The sequence below is a fragment of the Copadichromis virginalis genome, linkage group LG8 (assembly GCF_057382275.1).
Source record: "Copadichromis virginalis isolate Kocher_CV1m ecotype Utaka linkage group LG8, C_Virginalis_male_GT1.1, whole genome shotgun sequence".
Taxonomy (NCBI): Eukaryota; Metazoa; Chordata; class Actinopteri; order Cichliformes; family Cichlidae; genus Copadichromis; species Copadichromis virginalis.
Window position 1 is genome coordinate 19011951 of NC_140625.1, and position 22872 is coordinate 19034822.

Sequence of the window (22872 nt, forward strand, 5' to 3'; positions counted from 1 at the left end):
AGCTGGAAGAAGCCACCTAAGGTCAGAGTTGGATCAGCTCCCGTTAACCACTGCTGCTCAATATGGGGCCATGTCTTTGTATAATAAATGTTCTCTCGTCTGATTCTTATCAAGGCATCTAATGAGCACACAAAACTAATATTGTAACCACTGGTGCTTGCAGAATTGGCTTCTTTTTATAGCTTCTAGTACCATTTATTAGTTATAATATAGTTTTGTATAAAAAATTCTAATAAAATCAGATAGTATTGCTTTTTAAATCCCTTTCAGTTAGACATGCAACATTTTGGGGTGCCCGTATATAAAGAAAAATCCCTCTGACTTGAGTAAATCCTTCTGTAAACCCTCCTAAAGTGATGCACATTACAATCTAATTCCTCTTTTTCTTTCACAGTAGCACAAGTAAGCAGATTTTATTGTCTTATACATGTTTATGGAGTTTTTTGACAGAAGCTGGCCCTTCTTTTACCTCACACCTCATAAACTCATTCACAACTGGGAGCGTCATGTCCGCTCAGATTCCAATAATGTGACACAACAATTCTGAACGGCACCTGCTTCGCACAAAAAGGTGAATTGCATTTCTTTCCGAGGCGGAGTAAATTACTGTTTAAGTGTTTTAGTGAGGGAAAGGTGTGTGCGTGAGCCAGCCGGTAATTTCGCAGGGTGTTGTTTAAACACCGCAAAGCGGCCTCACCCACCGCAAAGCAGCCTCGGCAGCTGCAGCAGCTCTTAATCTCCAGCTTGCCTAGCTGGTCTCCCTGTCTGCACGGGTGGAGGTTAATGGAGCACTTTGCAGTAAAGTTGCTCTCACGCTGTGTGAGAACAAGTTTTGGGGAGTTTTGTAAGTAGAAGTGAAACATGAAGGGGTCTAAAGGCTAAAATGGGAGAGAGTTAATGCACATCTGGAGACCCATAGAGGCCCTCCGTCTGATCATCTCTCCAAAGTGAAGTCTTGAAAAGATATAATGACTTTGTAAATCAAAAAATGTTCAGTAAACACATTTAAGAGTTTGTGCAACAGCTTCGCAAGCTCTCAGCGCTACAAGTGGACAGAGAACACTTGTTATCTGAAATAAACTGGTGCCATGTTGCATGAATTCAGTCAAGATGCCAAAATCCTCATCAAAATCATGTATGCAGGCAATTAATTTGCATTTTCATGTGTTGATTAGCTGTGGTTGTTACTCGGAGTAGGTATGTGTTGAATAACAAGCTGTTCAGAGGCCTCACATAACACTTCAGCTGCTGCTGAAAGTGTCAGATTAGCTCTGAAGTAGGACTGAAGTTATATAAATACACACAAGTTATGTTTCTGCGTCCCAGACTAGATTAATTCATTTTGAAATTAAAAAAAAAAAAAAACAACAGTCAGTACTCTCAACAGATTATCCTGACACATTGTGGTTGTTCATGTTTTTGGCCCACAGCCTGGAAGTTGCGGAACACTCCAAGGAGTCAGCTGTCTGCCGATCTGGAGCTCCTCGCTCAGTAACCTCATCACGGCTTGATGATGCGGCACACCTTTCATCACTCTGGTGTGATAATCTTGAGTTGAAAGGAGAACATAAAGAGATGATTGGGAATCTCACCTGATGTGTCCCACATGTTGAGCTCGATCCTCTGCTTCTCAATCTCGAAGCTAGCCGTGTAATTCTCAAACACCGTGGGAACGTAATTCTGAAACGAGAGGCGTGTGGTGGCTAAAATTAGATCAAAGCTTGGAGGAGATGATATGCCCACTGTAAAAAAGAAAGACGGTGTGATTTTCATGACAAAACAGTCAGATTCCTAATTAATTCAAATAGCTGCTGTGGGGATGGTAAGTGCAGTTGTGAATGTCAAGAGGCGAGAGATGGTGTGTGTGTGTGTGTGTGTGTGTGTGTGTGTGTGTGTGTGTGTGTGTGTGTGTGTGTGTGTGTGTGTGTGTGTGTGTGTGTGTGTGTGGAAAGTAGATGAGTCCAATGCTTTGCTTTGACCTATTTGCAAGTTCTGAACTTTAGTTCAAAAAGCTTTGGTTTGATTAATCCCAACAGTTCAAGAGTCTGACAGAATGCATTTCCTGCATCACATAAAAATTCTCCTCCTTTGGAACACAAGTTCTTCCTTCTTCACTAAACACATTTCCTGTTGTTAGTGAGTTTAGTCTGCATTCCTCTCTAGTTTTGCTGAAAAAGTATGCTTTGGGGTTTATCCATTCACAATCTGTAAGTTTTTTGTCATAAACTAGTTCTTAAAAAGCTATATATATATATATATATATATATATATATATTTACTTATATATATTTACTTACTTCAGATGTCTTATTGGTGTAATTAAAATTATGTAATCAAGTAAAGAAGACAGAGTACTACTTCTGAGAGACAAAGTATTACTTGTGCGAACTTTTTGCCTCTATTCGGTTTTCGCTCACCACTATAAAACATTACACACTCCCGGGTTTAATATCTCGCGTCTCACAGCACACAATCTAGCTCCCAGGCGGTTATTCTGTTGTTCTGGTCAAACCTGCAAAGTCCCACATCAACAGACGGACACGGTGCGCAAAAGCGCACGTAGGCAAAAAAAATTCAGTGATAACTGGCCACTGAATTCTAATTATGTTATTAATTTACATGATGCTGTTGCATCACTTTAGATGAGGCTTAACACAAACCCCGGTAAAATCCTGACATGATGAAATAATACACAATGAGAACACCATAATGTTTCTTTAAAAAGAAAAGAAAAAAGAGAACATCCATTTACAGTTTCGAGTTTTAACTTCCATGATATTTTTGGCGGCACAAATACATTATAATAAATGTTTACAGGCCACACATTTAACTAGGTATCAATCAGTTCCCACAATGATCCACAATGTCAAGCCTTCTTGTAGCGATCTCACTCTACGTGAAAACACTGCCGCGTGGTTTCGGGGACTTTACGCACCTGTGCCGTCGCACCATTCAGGGCTGCTGTGCGTATTTCTATTTCTAATAAATGCTGCCTTACCTCTGGGTACGAGTCTTTGGCAAAAACGTGAAGGAGAGCCGTCTTGCCACACTTGCTGTCCCCGACAACCACAATCTTACAGCGAAGTAATCCCTTGCTCTCCATGATTTCCCCTGTTTAAATCACTGAGTGCTTCTGTGTCGCTACCTCCTTGTCATTTAGCTCCAAGCAAATAATAATGTCGAAGAGCAGCTTTAAATGTTTATTTTTTTTCCCACAGATGGAATAAAACACTCCGGGTAAAGAAAAAAACAAAAGAAAACAAAAGAAAACTTCAACTCCACAGTCTGGTGTAGTTTCGGCTACATGCTCTGCGCGCTGCTGCGCTCCACTGCTTCTTCCAGTCAAGTGAGGCGCACAGCTGACGCTTTCGGTCAAAGTCACGTCCTTAAAATGCAGATTCCTGTTTGGCTTTTCACATTTAAAGCCTACGTGGTGCTGGCCATGTAAACAACATTAACGCTCAGTGTATTCCATCCGCGTCATGCTAGAAAAGCAGCTTAACCCTGCGAGCAGCTGCTGTTATTGCGCTAATACAGCCGGGCTAACAGTCTATTATTTTGAATGAAAACTTGCAACTGTTCAAGTCTTTCTATAACAGACTCTGCCCAGCTTGACACCGCGCCACCCCCCGCGTCGTATATCCACCCAGGTGGGTTTATATATCTCTGTTCAAAACAACTGAATATCTGCTGAATGAAAAAAGCCAGATTAATCACGTCTACTTTGTATAGATTTATGAACTGTCACTTTGAGTTACTGATATAAAGTCACAGAGCAGAATCAGGACAAATATACAGAATATACTCCATGGTAGCAAAATCATTATCTTTATGATTACAGATTTACTTTGCAAGTCTTCACAGTTTAGTGACAGTCAGGTTTTTAACACTGCTGCTGATAGAAGGATTCTGGTGTGACACCCCCACATCACTAATCTGCTCTTTTGTATATAAACACAAGATGCCAGCTTCATTCTGAACTTTGTTACCAGGGATAAGATCTGTGTGATCTGCCTCAGCGCATTAGAACTTCTAAAGAACATTTGCAGCCTGTTAGCTCCATCTTCTGGTCAAAAAAAGAGAGAAGAGAAAGAGAAAAAATAGCTTGTTTTCCAGTATTTTACTAAATCCCACAGCCATTGTGCACTTGTCTGCTTTTGCTAAAACATCAGAAAGAAAGTAAACTGTCAAATTGTCCTTGGAAAACTAAAAATGTTGCCTCGTCAAGAGTTTAATGTGACATGTAAAAGGAAACCATATGTTCTGAATTTATTAACAGTATGTTTGATAGTCTCAGCAGATACAAGTTTATTTTGTGCAAAGACAATGTGAAGAGAGTAAAAAGACACTTAAAGCGGGCGTCCTCTGCCAAGGAAACATCCTAATATTTGATTTTGAGGAAAAAGATATGCATCAGCTCTTCTTTTAACTTGTCTGTCTTCACAAAAATGATCAAATGGACATGTAAACATGATCAATAGGTGAACGACAGGGGAAAGAAAGAAAACATTAACTTACCTGGATGATTGAGCATGCATCAAGATGAAAACATTAAGTTGTTATGGGGATCTGACTTGTTTTATGCAGGTACTCATGATGGGTTTTGGATTCACTACAGAACAGTGAACTGTTAACTGAGATGGTTTGGACATGTGCAGAGGAGACATGGTGGATATACTTTACAAAGCATGTTGACCATGGAGATCCCAGGCAGGAGGAAAAGAGAAAGACCTCAGAGAAGATTCATGGATCTAGTGAAAGAGGTCATGCAGAGGATTGGTGTGACAGAGGAGGATGCTCCAGATAGGATGAGATGGATGCAAATAATCTGCTGTGACAAGGGAGCAGCTGGAAGATGGAGAAGAGACTGATTACTTTAGCTTCAGCAAAGCTGAAAAGGCAGTTAAACTATAGTAGTCAATAGCTTTTAAGCAGTGAGGGGGTGTAAAACCGAAGTCTAAGCACAGAACATCTGAGAGTGCTTACTTCCCCTCACATCAAAGTTAGCAACCACAGTTCTTTGTGTTTTCAGTTAACATCGTATTTGCACCAGTCGTGTGGTGTGAGGCTATGTACAAGGCCAGAGTTCTCAGCTAGAAAAGACCCAGTGTGAAAGCTGCAGTGAAGTCATTAAGTACTTTGCTTTTTCACAAAATGCACTATAACACACAGCCTGCTGATGCCAGTATTAACCTTGTGCACAGGAGTGTAAATAGTGAGGCGTTGAGATAAAATACTTTCACTGTTTTGTTAAAGAAACTGTACATGTGAGGGTTTTATGCCTAATCTGTAAACTGTAATCCCAGCATCCCCAGTGAGATTAAGGGTTGTAATTTTAATCACTTTCTTCAAGATATCTCATCTGTTTTCATCTATTGCCTTAAGAAGTTGCTCAAAAATACTTTAACAAGAACATGTCCCTGAACTTGATGCCTTTTATTTGTCTGACCCACTGGAGATCAAACTGGGATGTATGTGGCCCATTGAGTGAAATGAATCTGACTCAGTCGCCCCAGATTTTTTTTTTTACTGGATGTCTATGGTATGAAGGCTGTACCCTACCTTATGTCTATATAGATATATAATGCAAAGTCTCCAAAAGTTGATTCTGTTCATCTGGACGTAGCGTTTTGTGGAAGAAATGATTAAGATTGGGGAAAACTACAGTCAGCTGAGACTGAAGAAGTCACTTGGATGAGTGACGAAACGTTTCTCTCACAAAACGCTACGTCCAGATGAACAGAATCAACTTTTGGAGATTTACTTTCCTGGATGATTGAGAAGGCATCAAGACATATATTGCAAAGTGTTTGGTTTGACTTTTCTGCCCCTTTAAAAGGCAACTCTTATCTTTCTCATCATGTCCCCACTTCCTGTCTGTACCAACCACAGGAGTGTGAGTGTGTGAGTGTGCACAAAGTGTGTGTGGAGGGGAGAGCTGTGGCTTTAAATACATTAGAATGATGTTTATTCTACAGTAAGGCTTTTTTTTTTTCATGTATAACCTCAAATGTTACCAGCTTCCGGGGCATATTGGTTCCTATAGCTTTCAAATTCCGCTAAATAATCATTTTAAAAGTAATTTGTATTGCAAAAACATTTGACTTATATTTGAGAACATAATTTATTCACATTTATTAACTCCTGACTATTATGTGATCTTAATAATCCCACTTCTCTTTCCAGGGCTCCAGTGTCCGGGCTTTGACGCTCTCCACGGCTCTTTGGCTCTTGTCTCTGAGCTTTTTGCCAACGACACATATCGGTCACGTTTTGAGCTCTGTCAAGTAAGCCACCTGGAAGCAGAAGTGAACCGGAAGTTACTTTGATGATGGACTATAAAAATAAACTCCAGAGAGAAGAAAAGAAAAAAACACCCCATGATCATGTCCACAGCGAATATTTAGCACATTTGAAATTTGACACATTGCAGAAACATGATTATAAAGATCGCTTTTATACTTATCTCTGCCAATTTTTGGGTTAGAAATATAAAAATGGTTAAATGTGGAGCTCAGTGGATGCAAAGAGCAGCAGTTTTGTCTATTAACGCCTCTGAGTACCCGAAAAAGTGTTGTGTAGATCCAATGTTGTTATGCTTGTGTGTTTAAAGTCCTCATGCAGGAAAACGCGGATATTATTAGAAATGAATTGTTTATTTTTATGTTACTTAGTCGGAAAATCTTCGTGTTCAGCATTTTCATCCCCTGAAAAATATTGGACATGAATGCATTGCCTGAGGAAGTTGGGTTTTTTTTAGACTTTTTAAAATCAGTTCTCGACAGGTCTTCATGGGTGCCATAATTTTTCTTCTTTTTTTAACCTGCACAACCTGAAACAAACTCATCTAAATCTTGCGGGATTGGTGAATTCAATTTTAGCTGCCACATCAAAAATGAGAAAGAACAGAAAAGAAAAGAAACGTTTTGGTAAATTGGCATCCGTATTTTATTGTGAAAATCACTCTGGAACTTGTATAAAATACGCCGCTCTTGACTCTGGGCACTTGTTGATCTAGGCGCATACACAGGAAACCGCGCACATCTTACTGAGGACTCGACTCTGCAGGAAACACCCTCTTATTTCACATTTTTATACTAGAAAATTTGCACTAAACGTTCTTGGAGTGTTTGGAAAGGAACGCTCAAACAGGCGCAACTGTCAAACTGAAAAGCTTTAAAAGCGCACTTAGAACGTGGTTATCATGTCTAGCGAAGAGGGTCCAACTCAGCAGCAACAGCCTGAGCAGGAGAAAAAGCCTGATGAGCCTCCCTCAGCTGCTTCGGATGCACCTCAGCAGGAGTCAGGCAGCAGCAGCCCTGCAGCAGAACCACCAGCAGCTGTAGCAGAACCACCACCAGCAGCTGTAGCAGAACCACCAGCAGCTGTAGCAGAACCACCACCAGCAGCTGTAGCAGAACCACCAGCTGCAGCACCAGCCGCTGAGGAGAAGCCGCTCTCCTTCCGCGCTCTGGTACTCACGGGACATGGGGGCTACGACAAAGTCAAGCTGCAGGTGAAGACGATGGCCAAGCCGAAGCTGAAGGCAGGAGAGGTCCTGGTGCGCGTCAAGGCATGCGGGCTGAACTTCGCCGAGCTGCTGGCCAGGCAGGGGCTGTACGAGCTGCTGCCTTCCCCGCCCGTCACGATGGGAATGGAGGGCTCCGGGGTCATTGAAGCGGTCGGGGAGGATGTGAATGACAGGAAAGTGAGTAAAGGCCTGCTAAATGCTTTCCCCACACCCACAAAATTCTACTGTGGTCATGAAAGAGCGTCAGATCAGCGGCTCCGTAGCTGCCAAGCAAAGTATCCGAGCCTTTAATTTTTCTGCATTTCTTGCCAGTGCGTGACGCGTGTAATCTTTTCCAAACGCCAACCCAGAGCGCTGCTGTCATCACTTTCCACGTTTCTTTAGTGAAAACCGTGAACTGAAATCTCTTTTAATAGCTGTTAATTTTAGTTCCTCTCAAATCTCAGAAGGCACAATCGGATTTCTAGCTGACGTGAGTTTGGACTGGCTGTTTCCTTTCTGTGTACCACAGACTCGTCTTTGGCACTCAAACAGCGACATTTCAATAAACAACCTTAATCGTAGGTGTGTTCGTTTGAGCAGCTGCTAGAAAGTGTGACACTTAAGAAAACTGACGGTGTTTGAGTGACAGTCTGGCCTTGACGCGTTTTTAACATTTTCTCCCCTGCACAAAAGAAGCTACGTGTATTTTCTTCTCTGATGAAAAGGCGCATTTCTAAACCAAGTGAGTGTGTGCCTCCTTTTAAATTCTTGAAACTGATGGAAACTCGTAGGCTGTAACACCTGATGTTGGCAATTATACTCGATTATATTTAGAGAGCTGCTGATTTTAGCCTCTTTGAACCTTGCATGCGCCTCACAGCTACATTATGGCACAGTTTAAACACATACTCAAGTAACAAAGCTCTTTCAGTGGCCGAAGGTCATTGCTTTTATGCACTGCGTTTGGTTTTACAGTGGTATGTGTAAGATAACGTCTAAGTGACTCATCGCAAGTAACCTTCATGGATTTATATGCTAATGCCTTTTGCAGAAGTTCTGTAACTTTTCACTTGTTGGTTCAGATTTGTTTGCACAGAAATTAAAAGAGGAAGGGTTTTTTGTTTTTTTTGTTTTTTCCCCATCTAACAAGAGTTTCTTATGTTCTGTGTGCACTAATGGAAGGTGGAAAACACTCACACATGACCAACGGCACTATTTAGCCAGCCTACTGGGTTCAGTAGGTGCATTATTTGGTTTGTATGCAAGTCTTGGCAATGGATGACTTCCAGGCAGCAGTTGTGGATGAATGTTGATCTTAACCTTTAAAAAAAATTTTTAATGTTGACATCAGAAACAAAGAAACTGCTTGTTTTAAGATCTGCATGAGTCGAAGGAAAATGAGACCTTTCTGGGAGTTTTGCACAGTAAATCAGTGCCCCAGTTTATGCTTGTTATGTACTGACATCATGTTGGAGTCATAAAGCTTGTGTCATACAGGGAGGTCTCATAGCTCAGATTCTTGTCTAACAAGAATGATCACTGCATTTGCAGGCTCTTTGAACACAAAGTAAGATGGTAGATTAGGTTTCTATGGATTCCAGCACCACTATCGAGTCTGTTTAAAGGTCAGATGCCTTATTGATTCTATCATTAGGGTCCCGATACCTGCTGTGTGACAGAAAAGGCAGCTCTGCACACGTTTTTAATCTTCAGTCTTGCATGTATCTGGCTCAGGTGCAGATTTACTGCTGTGTGTTTGACTTGATTGTTTAGCAGTGCACAAAAAACACGACACTGCCAATGAAAGGTAATCATAAACTTGGATGAAATCTATTCTAGTGGTTTAAACAATTTGGAACTCATCCCTGTAAATTAGCAGCGCAATATTGCAAAGGGACCTTGATTATGTAAAATCCACTTTCATTATTGTTTCTGTATCTGGGGCGCATCTGTATTCTGTATCATCCTCATTTGAATAAGATGTTAAGATAGGAGTGTGTGTGAACTAGAGAAGGCCTAACAGTGAGGTTACTTCTGTTTGTTTGCAAAGGACTTGAATATTCTTCCACCAGATCCAGCTTTTCTTTCTTTATCCATGCAGTTAATTGCATGATGGCTTCATTATGTGTATTTTCTAAGAATCACTGAAAGTCCTCCCAATCCTGAAGTGTCAGCATGGAATTTCCCTCCTCCTCCTCTTTCTCCCCCTTCTTCTTCACCACTTACTGCTCTCCTCCTCTTTCCATTCCCTCCATTTTTGTGGATCATATTCATTCCAACACTTCCTTTTTGGAAGGAAGCATCAAAACACAAGACACCACAAAGCACCAGCCGCAGCAGTGCAGGAAGCAGTGAGAAATCCCAACAGGAATTTAAAGGTTAACATGCGAGATAGTTGGTTAAGGTTAGTGTAAGGATGTGGGTGGGACTGCAGTGCAGACAATAACATTTAGGGATGCCAGAGTGTTTTCAGAGACTGATACTGAGAGGCTGGAGCGAGGCTCCAGATGAGAGCGCTTCAGGGTGTGGCTGTTTCATAAGAAGACTGTTTAGATTTGTTATGCAGCTTCTCTTGTCTTTCCAGTTTCCATTTGTTAGTGATGCTAAAATAAAAGCACAATATATACGATTGTAGCCCACACCTTTACTGCTATTTCAGGAAGATGGGAGCAGCAGTTTTTGTTCCAGCTGACTGCCTGAGAAAGGATGCAAGATGCCACCTGTTTGACAAATATGGTCTTTAATTGACTTGATGTGCGAAGCGATGATGTGTTTAGGTCAGCACAGCGCATGCTTTCTGGTCTGGTGCATGTGGTGCAAATGTTAAGCTATCGATGCACTTAACTGCATTTTCTTTCCAAGGCATTTAATCTGTCCTAGGAGTATTTACATGCTATACTATAAACATTTAATTACGTAAATACTGGAGGGAGTTGGGAACCATTTCGCTAAACTTTGTTAGTGTAAGGCACACATTTTCCATTTTCAAGTAGATTTTGCAGATTTTTGGTTTAGAGCATGTGTTAGTCTTGAATGTAAAAACAAAACAATCTGTATGATTGGCTGCTGTAAAATGCACAAACGGTCAGAATGGTATGCAGTCGTTTGAAAAACTAGCTACACCTTTACTGCTTCCATAGAATTACAGGCTCAGCAGCAGCCAGGTGCTGCTAATCACATTCACTTCATTAACTGAGCTCTGCATGTTTAAAAGTATACAAAAACGGTCTTTGGCAATTTGCTGGTCTGAGCATTCAGGTGCATGTTAGCACAATGCCACAATTCTTCTCAAAAGTGGAGGTCCCAGCAAACTCACCAAGGTCACGCTTTACCGTTGCTTGGAGAAACTGGGAGTGGGCTGCATCTCAGACTCTACCAGCCTCAGTTAGCATGGTAATTGTTAAACTTGATGACAGTATAATTATGAAAAAGACTGAGCAAGTGTGGCTTGTTCAGCACAGCTGAGATTTGCAAAGACTTCTGGGATAATGCCTTTTGTACAGACAAGACCAAGGTTGGGTGTAATATACAGCGACACATTTGGTGACCAACAATCACAGCATATCACCATAAACACCTCATACAACTCTCAAGCATGGTGGTAGAGGTGATAATTTGGGCTTGTTGCTTGCAGTCATTTAGGTGACCACAAATTTTTCTGTATACCAAAATATTCTAGTCGAATGTGAAGCTACCTGTCTGAGAGTAAAAGCTTGGCCCAAATCGAGTCATGCAACATGACGATCTCAAGAATGGCAGCAAATCTGCAACAAACTGTCTGAAAGAGGAAAAGAGTCGAGGTTTTACAATGACAAAGTCAAAGTTCAGACTGCAACCTGACTGAAATGCTGTGATGACTGAAAGTCATACAGCAAATGACTGTCAAGCTACAGCTGCTAGCTTTGGTTCCAGTGGGGTTGGGTTTGCTTCTCCCCTGTTATGAAAAGTTTAGAATTAAAAGGATGTGCTTTTGTTTTCACACGACTCTGAATTATGGATGAAGATCTGCTCTTTCTCTCGGCTACTGAGATGCTTTAGTGGCAAAGACAGATTTCGATGCACTAAAATGAGCTGCAGAAAACCAGGCGTGGCGCTAGTTTTTGTCACGACTGACTCAAATGAGCAGCAGGTTTTCACTCTCCTATTTGCACTCTGTAGTCTCTGCAGTGACTTCACTTTATGTCAACCTTCCAAGAAATGAACTCAGCCCTTCTTTAAGAAAGGGGGAAAAACAGGCTATTAATTTTTGAGTTGATCCTGCAAGTTTTTAATGTTTCACAAGTGCAGGGGTTGAGAAATCGAGCGTGTCATCTGAGGTGGAAGTTGAGGCTTTTACAATAACTCGCCAAAAATTGGGGCACACACGCATACCAAGTGTGTGTGTGTTTACTGTGTTTGCGAGTGTAAATATTTGTGTGTGTCATCTGTCTATTGTCATGGGCTGTGTGCAGCAGGAAGTGGGTGTGACTCAGCTCTTGAAGCTGTTTTAGCAGGAAACTGCAGCATTCATGATCAGATCAGGCTGCTTTCCTGCACCCCTCACATTTTTGGAACTTTTCGCAACATTGGTCATATGACTCTTTGAATTTGGGAAGGCTGTTAAACATGAACAGCATTTCCCATAAGCCCCCATATCTGATGTCCCCATTACCAGAGAATGAATGTTAAAATGTCGTCTTGTTTAATGGTTTTAGTTTGTTTGAGAGGGTGCTGTGAGTTTCACTGAGGCACAGAAGTTTGTGGACTCAAAGACAATGTAGTGAGAATGTATTTTGGAAAGAATGCATGAAATATAAATCTCTAATCACAAGACTGACTTGGGGGTTTTTTCCCGTTAGAACTGGAGGGGAAAAAAAACCCAATGTCCAAAGAAAAACATGGAAAGACCTCCAGAAACCCTGGAGAACTATTGCTCGAGACCACAAAATAATAAAGTCCTTGAGAGCAAAAATGTAAAGAAATAAAGGGTGGCTGAAGATTTTTGCACAGCACTGTATGAGAAATGGAGCAAATGCGATTCTTTTCACCGTTTATCTTTTTAGAAACGATGCCTATTCAAGTTGCAGGCGCTCAGTTTCCCTACTTTTGGTTCTACAGACTTTGCCTGTTATTGTTCAGCCTTTGAGATATTAGTCTGAGGTTTCTTCCCCCACAGTGGAAATATGCAGTTGTTTTGTACTTTCTACAAAGATCAATAGAACGCCAGGTTTCAAAATGTGGGGCACTGAGCTGCTGAAAGTGGGGCATAGATGACCACAGGAGGAAAACTAATCAGAGTGAAACTAAGCTGAATGACAGGAAAGTTTAAAAAGCACTAATTTAACTTCCCCACTTTTGTTTTTTACTTTCAGATTAGCATCAGGTGTAATTTGTGTTTACTGATTTATAATTTTGTTAAATCAAACTTTTAAGCTTCCCGTATTAAGTTGATATGAAGAAATGCATCATTCCACAGCTGTGAACGTCTGTGTTTTAGTTTGACTTCACAACACCTTCTCCCTGTCCCCCTCTTTCCTTCCCTCAGGTTGGCGATCGTGTCATCGCATTGGCCCGCAGCGGCATGTGGCAGGAAGTAGCTGTCGTGAGCGCTGACCGCACCTTCCTTATGCCCGAGGAGATGAGTTTTGAGGAAGGTGCTGCTTTAACTATTAACTACATGACCGCCTACATGATGCTGTTTGAGATGGCCAATCTTAGGCCGGGCAAAAGCGTTCTTATACACATGGCAGCAGGTAAGACTCGTGGAGACGCCTGAAAATAATTTCCAAATAAAATTAGTGAGGAGTTCTTGTTTTTATTCTTCTTCGTTTCTCACATGTGAGATTGCACAGCAACAGAGGCTCTATAAATGAGTATAAATGCTGAGAATAGTGACGTCCACTCGTGCAGGCGACACCATAGAGTCCACACAGTGCAGAAGTATAAATTGCACATTACGTGGCGAGGAGCTGAAACAGCGGTTGCACCCTGGTGTAAGATGATAAACACTGTTTTGATGTGTATCCTAAAATTATCAAATGACCCAGTTTTTGTTTGTTACATCAAATCATTACTCAGTTAATTGATTATTTTTATAATCGTACGCATAGCCTTAGTGTGAAAATTAGTTTGAGGAATAGATAATGAAGGATCTCCTCAGACTAGCTCAGTGGCATCTCCAATGTTGTGTGACAAGACTACTCTCGTTATCAGTTAATTAGAAGGTGTAACAAACCTTCTGTCAGTCTCCTGGGTAACGTGTAAAGAGTCGCACAGCACGCTCCCTCCTGCTAATCAGCTCTTTGAATGCAGCTGCATTTCTGTGCTCAAGGATTATCAGCTAAAAGACTTAAAATCAGCAGTGAAGAGGTGTGTTATGTCAAAACATCTTCATACAAAACTGGATTATTATCACAAATGGTTGCTTGGGCAACACTTCTCAAATGCAAATTTCTTACACAAAACCATCTGTAATGAGTGTGGATGTCCAGGAGTTATAAACCAAGGCCTTTCTTAGCTGTATGTCACAGTTATAGGGTCAGCTAGTGTGACATTTCACTTCTGCCTTTGATCAAATAGAGATCACCACACTCTTATTAGGAAAACTAAAAGTTTGCAGTGCATGTGCAGTTGACACCTTCAGCTATGAGGCTGTGATGACATTTTTCACATTGTTACTGAAAATATCTTGAACTTGTGAAACAGCTGCACAGCATATAATATAGCTGTGATAGTTATGAGCATGTGGTATAATCCAGTTAGAGCTGAGAGAATTGAGGAAGTGTGTGTGTTTAGCTTTGCACTTTATTCAGTTTGAATTCAAAGATTTTACGTTGTGTTGTCACAGCAGCACAAATATCTACGTGTTTGATCCCCCTACACTGAGTCGAAGAATAGAGGACAGTTACTGTGATGCTCAGTTGCTCTTCTGCTCCTCTGCATCCTCCCTCTCAAAGGCTGCTCATCACTGTTGAGTGGGTGAATGGGTGTCAGCTGACCTGTGTGAATCATGAGGGCAGAAAGGATTACTGGTGAACCTGCAGGCCCAGGCGGTCATCATCTTCAAAAGCCTTTCACTGTTAAGTGGAAATGGGCCACAGAGATCAGAAAGCACTGCTTTCTATGTCGCCTTTTGTTCACCTGTCTTCTGAGGTTTCCACCCTCTAAGGCTACGTACACGGGTATTTTTGAAAACGGAGATTTTCCGTTTTCGTTTTAAAAAATAATCCCATCCACACGTAAAGGCAGAAATGAAGGAAAACGCTGCTGTGAACATGCCAAAGCAGCAGGTGGCGATATATTCCTAACCGTGCAGAAATGTTGGCCAATCAGAAGTCTAGAAGCCTCGGTGGGGAAAAAGTAAACAAAGCTGGGGCATAGAAGCAGAACCATGTGTGGAGGGACAGTAACTGTGTGTATATGTAAGCATTTAAACACTGCAGAGAGTAGAAGTAACAGTATTTGTAGAAATTCATTTCACCGAAACAATAACGTGGCGCACAGTGTGACTCAAAAAATGCGCACACCTTTGACGCTGCGTTTTCTCCGTTTTTTCTAGTCCACACCTAAATGCAAAAACGGAGTTTTCAAAAATATCCACCCTGGACGGAGTTTTTAAAAATCTTCGTTTTCAGTGACCAAACACGCCGTTTACGTGTGGACGAAAGGTGCAAACGCATAGAAAAATCTGCGTTTTCAAAAATACCCGGGTACGTGTGGACGTAGCCTAAGTCGCATCTCTAAATTACGCTCTCCGTGGAATTGGGTGTGATGTGGAGAGCGAGAGGACATTAGGGGGAAAAGGTGAGGCGATGACGCAGTAATAATCTGACCAGCTCCGATTTAATACCGGCCCATGCTGGTGTATTTCCTACAAAATCATAAATAATGTTGCTCCAAAACAATCGCTGGCTAATCAGTGTTGTGATGACTCCACCTTAAAGCATTAATTTATTGCCAATTTAAATCTAATGAGGATCATAATTTAATTAAGAAGTAAATGTGACTTCAGTGGTAATAATTTGATAAGAAACTAACTCGACTAACATTTTTACTTGGATAATTTTCCCATAGACCTTTTATTCATTTCTCATCACCTTTTTGCTCAAGAGTTGTCCTCAGTATGATGTGATTCAATCACCAGTTACTAGGGGAAAAATGCATTTCCCAACTGGTTGAAAACCAGTCTGAGGGGTCACTGACCAGTCTGTAGGCCTGTGCAACTGGGGTTTAAATAATAATTTTCCCATTAACTTCATCAACGTCTAGCAACCACTTGGGAAATGCTTTTTAACTAAAGCAGTGATTTTACTTTAGAAACGTGACCCAGTAGAGATGCACGCTGCAGCCTGACTGCTTGGTGAAGTTCAGGGTCTGGCTGCTGGGCTGGGGTCAGCATCCAGTCAACCCAACTTCACTCTGGGTTCTTGGCTAGCTTAGCGTTACCATGCTCTCATTGTGCTGAAGTTGTTGTCATAATAGCATAATACAGTCGTTTCACTGTGCAGTAAAAAATTAAAGTTATATCCACGCTGCAGACTGCGTCACTATTTTCCTCCTCTACGAACTGAAATCAACTGATTTTAGCACAAGTGGAAGCAGAACCGATGAGCGTAATTGACAGGCAATAGAGTAGAATACAACGGAATAATTAAAAGGAATTGAGCTATCGGGTCTTGATTCCCATTCCTACTCATGACCTATTGTTGTGGCTTGGTCTGTAGGCCTTTATTCCTTGATCCTACAATGTCACTATGATTTTTAGGCCCAAAATGGTGCACAAGTTAACATTAAGGTCACATCTCTGGCTGCAAGGAGTGAAACTGTACTGAGATTTTCGAGTACCGCTCCCTCCTGACCATTTAAAAGAATGACTATTTAAAGCACTTGTGCTTTGACTTCAGACTCTGAAGCTCCATTCAACATTTGTTCAAAGCTCTTCTGGTAGAGAGAAGTCTTATGAAGAGGATCAAGGCCTGGAAAAGGTTGTGATGAATGAGAGGGCCTAATGCAAAACAGACACCCAGGAGACTCTGGTGTCCTGTGTGAGACGGTCTGTAATTTTTGAAGTGTAACTTTTTTCTTTCTTGTGTGTGTGTGTGGGTGTGGTTAGTTTTAAGGACAACATAATAATTCGAGTCAAAATGGACAAAACATTAAACGGGTGTTAGAAAGACAAATGTCTCCCATTCGTGACCTTTACCCTTAGATTGCAAAGCCATGACATCATTTATCAGCTGCAGTCATGGTCCTGGAGCAGCATTACTTATGCTGCTGTAGAAACAACACCTACATATTGACGTACGGTCTGGCTCTTAACCACTTAGCATTTTATTTACAGCGCATACAGGACGTTTAAGCCAAAACGTGTAAAAGGTCAAAACGAGTTATACAACAGATGCAGAACTTTCCACATGTGAAGAATGGAATCTACCGGTCTTCTCATGCTTTATCTTTTTATCAAATGCAAATATTAACTGATTACACAAATTCAGATGGGCAAAGTTGATATCTTGTAAAGTGTTTTGTCTCAATCATTAGTCATTAGATTTGTAAAAGCTCACTACAGTTGCTTGGTAACAACAGTATCGTCATTTAAATTTCCCCTTAAAATGTATTTACTAGGAGCCCGGTTGAGTACTAACTCAACATTCAAAGCAAGCATAGTTTGAATGTTTGAGAAAATTGCTGAGTGGTTCAGAGAGAGACCGCACAGAACCTCTTTTGCTGAAAGTGAAACACCTGCTCCTCCTGTTCTCATGCCGGTCTTTGCTGCTGTCTGCACATCTGTAGGTGGTGTGGGTATTGCTGCTACCCAGCTGTGTCAAACTGTGCAGGATGTGACTGTTTTTGGCACGGCGTCGGCTTCCAAACATGAGACTATTACCCAAGGCGGGGTAACTCACCCCATCGACTACCGCACCAAAGACTACGTGGAGGAAATCCGCAAAATCAGCCCGAAGGGTAAAAAAAAAAATACTCTTGTTTTACTACTGCACAAATGGAAATCCTTGCCTCATGTTTTCGTTGTGTTGAACATTGTCATGTTCTGTTATCTAGAAATTTACAAAGCTTTGCCCTTTTATTTCTGTCTCTGCAGGTGTGGACATCGTTCTCGACCCCCTTGGTGGCTCTGACACCCAAAAAGGCTATAGTTTGTTGAAGCCCCTGGGCATGATTATAGTCTTTGGTAAGACGCACAAGCAAAAAATGCATTGTGTAGACATCCTTTGGGGGGGGATCTTTGGTGTTTCTACTAAAGCTTTATTTCACTTGGTTTATTTAACCTGTCATGGTGTTTTAAATTATTTATTTATTTTTAAAATGAGACCTGATTGGCGAAGTAGCATTTTATTTTAAATGAGTGTATAATTTGTTTTCCTCCTACACACGCTGTCATTGTAATGTCGGCCTCATTTTTTTTTCTTTCCCTTTTATGCAATGAATACCGAGCTGTTCAAGGCTAAAGCTGTATCCAAGTTCCATAACATGCAGCAGCTTCAAAAGCAGGAAGATGGAAACTGTTGCTCTTCGATACAGTGCTAAAAGGCAATGGATCGTCTCTCTAAAAGAACTTTAAGATGCAGTATGATGGGGCATGATCATACAGGACTCTAAATAAATTTCAGATTTAATAGGGAGGCAGTGAAGCTAATATCTTAAAGGCAGTCTTGCATGTTGTTCCTGAGCCAGGTTATGCTGGAGGTCTTTTCTTGTTTAAAAAAAAAAAAAAAAAAAAAAAAATTCTTCCTCCTCACTGTTGCCAAGTGCCTCCTGATTGGAGATCATCTGATTGTTGGGGTTTTCTCTCTAATATTGCACTTTCCTTAAATTATAAACGGTGCCTCTTGTGAATTAGTGCAGTATAAATAAAATTGAGGTGAACAGCCTTGTTGGTAGTCTAAAATGCAGCCACACCTGTGGCTTCTCTGACATGGATCAACAGGTTTGGAGCCAGCTCTGAGTTGATGCTCGGCAGATGTAAACATTAATTAAGGTAGCAGACACCGTAGGCGTGGGGTGAGTCCAGTTGTGAAAACATGAGGATGTTTTGCACGTGTAATCTGCTCCTCTAACTGCCGGAATAAATGGCTCAATCTTGAAAGGTCGATGTGCCGCTTTTCTCCTTATGAATGGAACATCAGAGGTTCAGGATTTGGGATTACAGTCCTAGGTTAAAATGCTCTCATCTGACCATGTTTTCAAAGCAAGTCTGTGCTGATTCACCACTGTTGTTAAGCAAGTCGGTAGCTTTGCACAGCAGAATTCCCTGTACTTAGCATGCTTCAGTGTTAGTTGACCCATCTGAAAGCATAGAAAATTATAACCTGATAACAGTTTTAAATAATGACTTTAAGATTTGTTTTAATTAAACTGAACTGAAAACCTTGGCTTTGACATATTTTCGAGATATGACCAAACTGGGGACAAAATGAAGCTGGGTTCAAACTCACAAAGACATGGGGCATTAAACTGTTTACCTTCTCTTGTGGGGTAGTTTGGCCCTGATGCATCTTCTCCACTGACATCATGCACGTGATTAATGGCGAGTCTGTCTCATGCAATTTACAAGAAGAATTCAAGAATTCCATTTCTCCTGTACTGGCTTCCCTTCATTGGCTCCCTGTTAAATCCAGAATTAAATTCAAAATCCTGCTCCTCACATACAAGGTCTTAAATAATCAGGCCCCATCTTATCTTAATGACCTGGTACCAGATCACCCAATTAGCGCGCTTCACTCTCGCACTGCAGGCTTGCTTGTTGTTCCTAGAGTATTTAAAAGTAGAATGGGAGGCAGAGCCTTCAGTTTTCAGGCCGCTCATCTGTGGAACCAGCTTCCAGTTTCGATTCGAGAGACAGACACTATCTCTACTTTTAAGATTAGGCTTCAAACTTTCCTTTTTGCTAAAGCATATAGTTAGGGCTGGACCAGGTGACCCTGAATCCTCACTTAGTTATGCTGCAATAGACGTAGGCTGCTGGGGATTCCCATGATGCATTGAATAGTTCTTCTTCAGTCACCTTTCTCACTCACTATGTGTTAATAGACCTCTCTGCATTGAGTCATACGTGCTATTAATCGCTGTCTCTCTTCCAAAGCATTTTTTTTTTTTTGTCCTGTCTTCCTTCTCTCACCTCAACCAGTTGCAGCAGATGGCCCCGCCCCTCCCTGAGCCCGGTTCTGCCGGAGGTTTCTTCCTGTTAAAAGGGAGATTTTCCTTCCCACTGTCGCCAAAGTGCTTGCTCACAGGGGGTCATATGATTGTTGGGTTTTTCTCTGTATGTATTATTGTAGGGTCTACCTTACAATATAAAGCACCTTGAGGTGACTGATGTTGTGATTTGGCCTTGCATAAATAAAACTGAATTGAAATCAGAGTTGATGCTCAAACATTTATTTGCAACGCAGTAAAGTTAAAGGAGGTTGTGATAAGGTAGTGAGACGATTATTGTGAAGTTTGGGGGGTTTTTCTGCCTTTTTTCAATGTTCCCTTAATCACTGTTTGACATTGCAGGTGCAGCCAATTGTGTGACGGGCCAGAGGAAGAACCTGCTGGCCATGGCAAAGACCTGGTATAACCAGCTCTCTCTGAACACCATGAAACTGATGCAGTCCAACAAAGCTGTCAGCGGCTTCCACCTGGGATACATCACTGATGAGCAGCTCTTCGGCAGGACTATGTCTACGCTGCTTGAGCTCTACAAGCAGGGAAAGATCAAGCCCCGCATTGACTCCAGCTATCACTTTGAGGAGGTAAGTCTGATCGGGTTTGCAGTGTAAAAAAATAAATAAAACAATTCCTTGTTTTTTGAAGATGCTTGTTGGAACTGCTTCTGTATTTACTTTACTGCATATTGAAGTATACATTGACATTTATCTTGCTCTCGAATGGGTAAGAGCCTTCCTCTGGATAATTATCGTAGTCATTGATGCATTTCAGCTGGTAGGAAGTTATTTATTCATCAGTGATGCCATACGCAGCTTCTCATTTCTTAAAGAATCAGGGTCGGGTTTTAGACAAATCCTTGGGTTGTGTAAAAGGCATTGCTCCAGTTTTAGATGGGTAATGGATAATGGCCCAAAACAATATTAATATCTAGAAGAATAGTGAAACTTTATCTTTGAGGAAGAAATGTTGGTGGGGATGGGTGGAGTGCAGGCAAAGAATCTTGACTGGTTGTGATCAGAGATTGCAACCTGAAAGCTTTGTTTGCTAGTCAAGATAAGAGCACCTTCCACATGCACAAGACAACAAGGGATTGGGACTAAGCATGTAGCCTTAAGAAAAGTCAGGTAGGCTAGCTAGGGATAGAAGCTTTAGTTTGCTAGAGAGCATAATGAGGATACTGGAACAACTGAAAGGGTTTGTAGTCTGATTCTGATTCACCCTGTTCCCCAGTGTCAGGGTAAGAAGATGGGTGAATGAAGTGATGCTTAGTGCCTACCATATGAGCCTGCAGGGTCAGTGCTGTGAACTGGTGGTACTTCAGTTAGTCTGGTCTGCATTCAGTGATGTTATTCAAAAAAAATAAAAATTGTCTGACTGCTTGAATTCACTGAATGGCCAGGTTTTCCCATCAGTCCCATCTTTTTCTCCCTTGATGATACAGACGTGTTCCGAGATGACAATGAGAGAGCAGTTTGGGGAACATTACATGTCAATTTCACCACAGTCCAGAATTTCACCCCACTGGGAATCTTTGGGATGTGTTGGCGAAGACTCTGCTCATCAAATCAAGATCTTGGCAAAAAATGAATGCCACCCTGGATAGAAATAAATGTGACTTTGATTAGCCTCATCAAATGATGCTGTCTAAGCATGCGCCATCATCAAGCCTAAAGGCAGGTGAATTAAATATTAGCCTGTGACTTATTTGGCTGGGCAGTGGCTAATTCAGCATGGGGCAGACTTTGTTCACCTTTCAATTAAAGCTGCTCAAATCAAGTGGGGGACTTAGATCTTCCACAGTGATCAGTCTTTTGCTGCGATGTACAGTCAGGTTTTTTGCTTTTTATTGCCTTTTCACTCATCAGCTGCACTTCCTTCCTGCAGTTCTCTAATATATAGGTTAGGTTTCCAGTACCAAATTTAGCAAGCAGGAAATGAATGTAGGGAAACGGATGGTTGTAAAAGCCGATGGTTTCCTTCTAGAAATAGTGGACACAAAACAGGGCCGAAGCAAAGCACCCTATACATGTTGTGGTGTGTATGTGTGTGGGGCTCCATGTCTGCTTGATGTGTAAATATGCATCCATTAGCTGAAAATAATAAGACTTTTGTAAGGTAACTGCAAGTCATTGTTGTGCCATATGTGGCCAAGTTGGTATGACTCTCTCTCTTCCCCCCCCCCCCCCCCCCCATCCCTTAAACATTCAAACAAGAACTTTGTTATTGCCCAGAGAGGAACTTTACAGCAGATTGTGTTTATCGGGGTTTTAGTGACTCGCAAATAGTTTTTGGCTGCATTTAAATGGCTGATGCGCTCAGTTACTGCCCAATGTGAACATCTGCTCTGCTCCCCTGTCTCTTCTCAGGTGACTGAAGCCATGAAGCGCATGCACGAACGCCAAAATATTGGAAAAGTCATCCTTCTTCCTGAACCCAAGAAGGAGGAAGAGAAGCCAAAGTCCAATGCTGAGGCTGGGGAAAATGTGGAAAAAAATGATGCTGCCATCAGCGAGAAGAAAGAAGAGGAAGTTGAAGCAGAAAAGGATTGAGTAAGAGTGTTTATTTCGAGGGTTTCCTTTTTTGCTCTGCTGTTTAAGGAAAAAAAAAAGGCGGGGTGAAGGAAAAAAGCAAGATGTCATGAATTCTTTGTCAGTATTTTTTTGGAAATGTTGATGGGTTTTTGTTGTGCAATATGGTTATACTGTGGTGTCTTTGTCTGGAACACTTGTTTGTAACTTTTAAATAAAATGTCACTGCATTCTGATACATCACCTGAAGAAAATGCATTCTGATTACGGACTGTTAAAATTCACAATTGATAAAAAGACGGCATTTGTTTTTTGTTTTTTTTTGGTTTCCTATGACAACAGCTTGATCGCAGCTCTAACATAACACTGGTGATAACAACATACCAGGGCTGGTGCTTATAAAACTGAACACTGACTAATCACTTTGAAAAGTAGGACTGACGAGCTTTGCTTAAAAACAGAAAATTGCACTTTTACCAATGTTTAAATGGGACTGTGCTGCCTTCAGACTACAATCGTGTCTACCACAGCATCTAATCTGCCAACAGCGCCTCTTCAAAATTGGCACACCAATGAACCAACATCACAACGTGCATTATAAAGATTGTCCAGCTGCATATACAGTTAAGATCATTTGGGCAAGATGTTAATAAAAAATTTTTTTTTTTTTTTTTTTTTTTT

The 22872-nt window shown here is 41.3% G+C and overlaps 2 protein-coding genes across 2 annotated transcripts in view; one reads left to right on the plus strand and one right to left on the minus strand.

Annotated features, from left to right (window-relative positions):
* LOC146703191 (rho-related GTP-binding protein RhoN-like) overlaps positions 1-3431 on the minus strand; it is a 33777-nt gene extending 30346 nt beyond the window's left edge. The window contains exons 1-2 of the mRNA XM_085466326.1: positions 2999-3431; positions 1593-1680 (exon numbers count right to left, since the gene is read on the minus strand). Of these exons, the coding sequence (XP_085322452.1) occupies positions 1593-1680; positions 2999-3103 (193 nt within the window). The 5' untranslated portion in view covers positions 3104-3431. The remainder of the gene's footprint in view (positions 1-1592; positions 1681-2998) is intronic.
* Positions 3432-7021: 3590 nt separating this feature from the next.
* LOC146703192 (NADPH-dependent quinone oxidoreductase VAT1-like) lies at positions 7022-22434 on the plus strand. Its single transcript, XM_085466325.1, has 6 exons — positions 7022-7708; positions 13038-13245; positions 17285-17455; positions 17592-17681; positions 20009-20247; positions 22030-22434. Exons 1-6 carry the CDS (start codon positions 7205-7207, stop codon positions 22210-22212), a joined length of 1395 nt encoding a protein of 464 aa, XP_085322451.1. The 5' UTR covers positions 7022-7204; the 3' UTR covers positions 22213-22434.
* The last annotated feature ends 438 nt before the right edge of the window (positions 22435-22872 follow it).